The 3,249-nt window shown below is 51.8% G+C and overlaps 1 protein-coding gene across 1 annotated transcript in view; it reads right to left on the bottom strand.

The window, feature by feature from the left end:
* The window catches only part of F2 (coagulation factor II (thrombin)), a 19,418-nt gene that overhangs the window by 12,812 nt on the left and 3,357 nt on the right, over nt 1–3,249 (bottom strand). Inside the window, exons 5-6 of the mRNA XM_012001395.1 lie at nt 1,838–1,943; nt 1,605–1,741 (exon numbers count right to left, since the gene is read on the bottom strand). Coding sequence (XP_011856785.1) covers nt 1,605–1,741; nt 1,838–1,943 — 243 coding nt within the window. The remainder of the gene's footprint in view (nt 1–1,604; nt 1,742–1,837; nt 1,944–3,249) is intronic.

The raw sequence follows: 3,249 nt of genomic DNA, 5'->3' as shown, positions 1-3,249 counted from the left end.
AAAAAAAAAAAAAAAAAAAAAAAAAGGCTGGGCACAGTGGCTCACCCCTGTAATCCCGGCACTTTGGGAGGCCGAAGTGCGAGGATCATGAGGTCAGAAGTTTGAGATCAGCCTGGCCAACATGGTGAAACCCCATCTCTACTACATACAAAAAAATTAGCCGGGCGTGGTGGCACACACCTGTAATCCTAGCTACTCAGGAGGCTGAGGCAGGAGAATTGCTTGAACCTGGGAGGTGGAGGTTGCAGTGAACTGAGATCACGCCACTGCACTCCAGCAGCCTGGGCGAGGGAGTGAGACTCTGTCTCAGAAAGAAAAAAAAAAGACCATCCCCAGGAACGAGCAATGGACCCGACAGGGATGCCTAGAGAACAAAGAATACCAACCCATGTTTGTGGGACTGGTAACCGGCACAAATTCTTTACCCCTGGCTACATCCACATCCTTTGCTCTGTGATTTTACAGACCGACGTGTAGTTCACCTCTTGACCCTAGCCTTGAACATATACTTGCTCTGGCCAATGGAATGTGGGCAGGGCTGACTGTGCCTGTTCTGAGCCTAGGCCTTCAGGACAGAAGATGCTTTTCTGTTCATTGTTTTCTGTGTCTGTCATCAGCATAAGAAGAGTTTTCCCAGGTACTGCTGTCTTTCAGCCTCAGCCCCAGCATGATCGCACGTGGAGCAGATCTAGGCCCAACACTCAATGAGGAACCAGGCTCAGCTGGACCCATTATTTGAATCAGAGCCACCCAGCCAGGGCCAGCCTCTGTCAGTTGACCCTACAAGACATCATCAGCGAGTGCAGCTGAGATCAGCAGCGCCACGCCCGCCAACCCTCGCGGGAAAAAGAAATGCTTATTGTGGTCTGCCTTGGGGAAGGGTAGCTATAGCTACTTAACACACAAGGGAAAATAATGACAGAATCCTGCAGGGCCAAACTGCACAAGGCTTGCTCTGTGATACTCAGAACAGGGCGTGTGGACAGAAATGGCTAGGGAGGGCTTCCCGGAGGAAGGAGTGCCTTGATCAGAAAGAAGGCATGTTTGGAATGAGCCACAGCCTGGACCATAAGGAAGTCAAGAGTGGGAAGCAGGAGGAGGAGGCTGGCAGATCCCCCCACTCAGATACTGATTCCCTGACTTCACTGAGCAACAGGCACAGATATGATCTGAATGACTGATGCCAGCTCTGAAGGTGGCCAGCATCTTGTTTTTTTCTTTTTTTTTTTCTTTTTTTGAAATAGAGTTTTGCTCTTGTCACCAAGGCTGAAGTGCAATGGCACGATCTCAGCTCACTACAACCTCTGCCTCCCGGGTTCAAGCGATTCTGCTGCCTCAGCCTCCTGAGTAGCTGGGATTACAGGCACCCGCCACCATGCCTGGCTAATTTTTGTATTTTTAGTAGAGATGGGGTTTTGCCATGTTGGCCAGGCTGATCTCAAACCCCTGATCTCAGGTGATCTACTTGCTTCAGCCTTCCAAAGTGCCGGGATTACAGGCATGAGCCACTGCACCAGCCAGCATTCTTGGTTCCCATCCCAGGCTGCCAGGCCCCATGAAGCCCCCGGGCCTTGACCATGGGCCACGCCCTGCCCCCAGCTCACCACAGACAGGGATGCTGCATTCCTCCCTCCTCACGGTGGGGTCTGTAGTGTAGCACCAGGGTCCTGTGGTGCTGCCGTCAGGGTTGCGGCAGAAATTCTCCTGCAGGTCGGCCCCGGGATGGGTGGTGGAGTTGATTCTGGAACAGGAAATTGCCCAACAGGAGGCTGTTGCGCACGAGATATCCTTGCTTCCTGTTCTCAGCCCCTGGTGGAAAGGCCGGCCCCTCACTCACTCAGGCTTATGTGGGTAGCGACTCCTCCATAGCTGGCACTCAATGCCTGACCGGGTGATGTTCACATGCCCTCGGTAGTTCGTACCCAGACCCTCAGCACAGTTACCTGCGGAGACCCCACCCCAGTCAGCCTTGGAGCCTGGGGACTTATTTCCTCTCTCCCAGCAAAGTTCTGTCTATCCCCCACCTCCAAGCTCATGCAGGTCCACAATCCTTAACCTGCATTTACCCAGCCCCTCCTCCTCTGCATCCAGCAGTTCTCCCATTCACTCAACAGTGGCTGCCAAATATTTGCTGAGTGCCCACCATGTGACAGGCACTGTCGGGTGCTCAGCACACATCAACCAATAGGACAGTCACAGCCCTGCCCTCATGGAGCTTCCATTCAGTGGCTTCTCTTGGCCAGCAGGATGAAAAAGTGACCAAGGCCTTTTCATCTGGCCCTGGTCTACCTGTCCCTGCTAACTTGGCTCCTCGTGCCTCTGGGTCTTTCCACGGGCTGTTTCTTCTGCCTGGAATGCCCGCTTGTTCATCCATGCATCCCACCAGGCCAGGCAGAACTCTGCCTCTCCTGGGAAGTCATCTCTCTTCTGGCAAACCAGACACTCATTTTCCTGTGTTCTCTTGGTGCCTTGAACGGAACTTTTCTTGCAATCACTTTATTTATTTATTTTTTGTTTTTATTTATTTATTTTGAGATGGGGTCCTGCTCTGTTGCCCAGGCTGGAGTGCAGTAGCACGATCTCAGCTCACTACAACCTCTACCTCCCAGATTCAAGCAATTCTCCCCTCTCAGCCTCCCTAGTAGCTATGATTAAAGGCACGTGCCAACACGCCTCAGCTAATTTTTGTATTTTTAATAGAGGCGGGGGGTTTCACCATGTTGGCCAGGATGGTCTCAAACCCCTGGCCTCAAGTGATCCGCCCACCTCAGCCTCTCAAAGTGCTAGGAATACAGGCTTGAGCCCACCCGGCTGCAATCATTTTAATATTTTGTATTTTTGTTCTCTTTTGAGATTGTGAATTCTTGAAGGCAGAGACTGTATTTGATTCTCTTAAAATCCCCAGCACCTGATATAGTGCGGGGCACATAGCAGGAACTTTGTAAAGTATCTGTTGAGTATGTAATTTAACAAATGAGGCCGGGCGTGGTGGCTCACGCCTATAATCCCAGCACTCTGGGAGGCCGAGGCTGGTAGATCACCTGAGGTCAGGAGTTTGTGACCAGCCTGACCAACATGGTGAAAACCCATCTCTACTAAAAATACAAAAAATTAGCTGGACATGGTGGTGTGTGCCTGTAATCCCAGCTACCCAGGAGGCGGAGGCAGGAGAATTGCTTGAATTCGCTAGGCGGAGGTGGCAGCGAGCTGAGATTGCACTGTTGCACTCCAGCCTGGGCGACAGAGCAA

This window comes from Mandrillus leucophaeus, unplaced genomic scaffold (assembly GCF_000951045.1).
Source record: "Mandrillus leucophaeus isolate KB7577 unplaced genomic scaffold, Mleu.le_1.0 Scaffold66, whole genome shotgun sequence".
Lineage (NCBI taxonomy): Eukaryota > Metazoa > Chordata > Mammalia > Primates > Cercopithecidae > Mandrillus > Mandrillus leucophaeus.
Note: the sequence above shows the minus strand (reverse complement) of the source record. Positions and strands in the feature narration are given on the sequence as shown.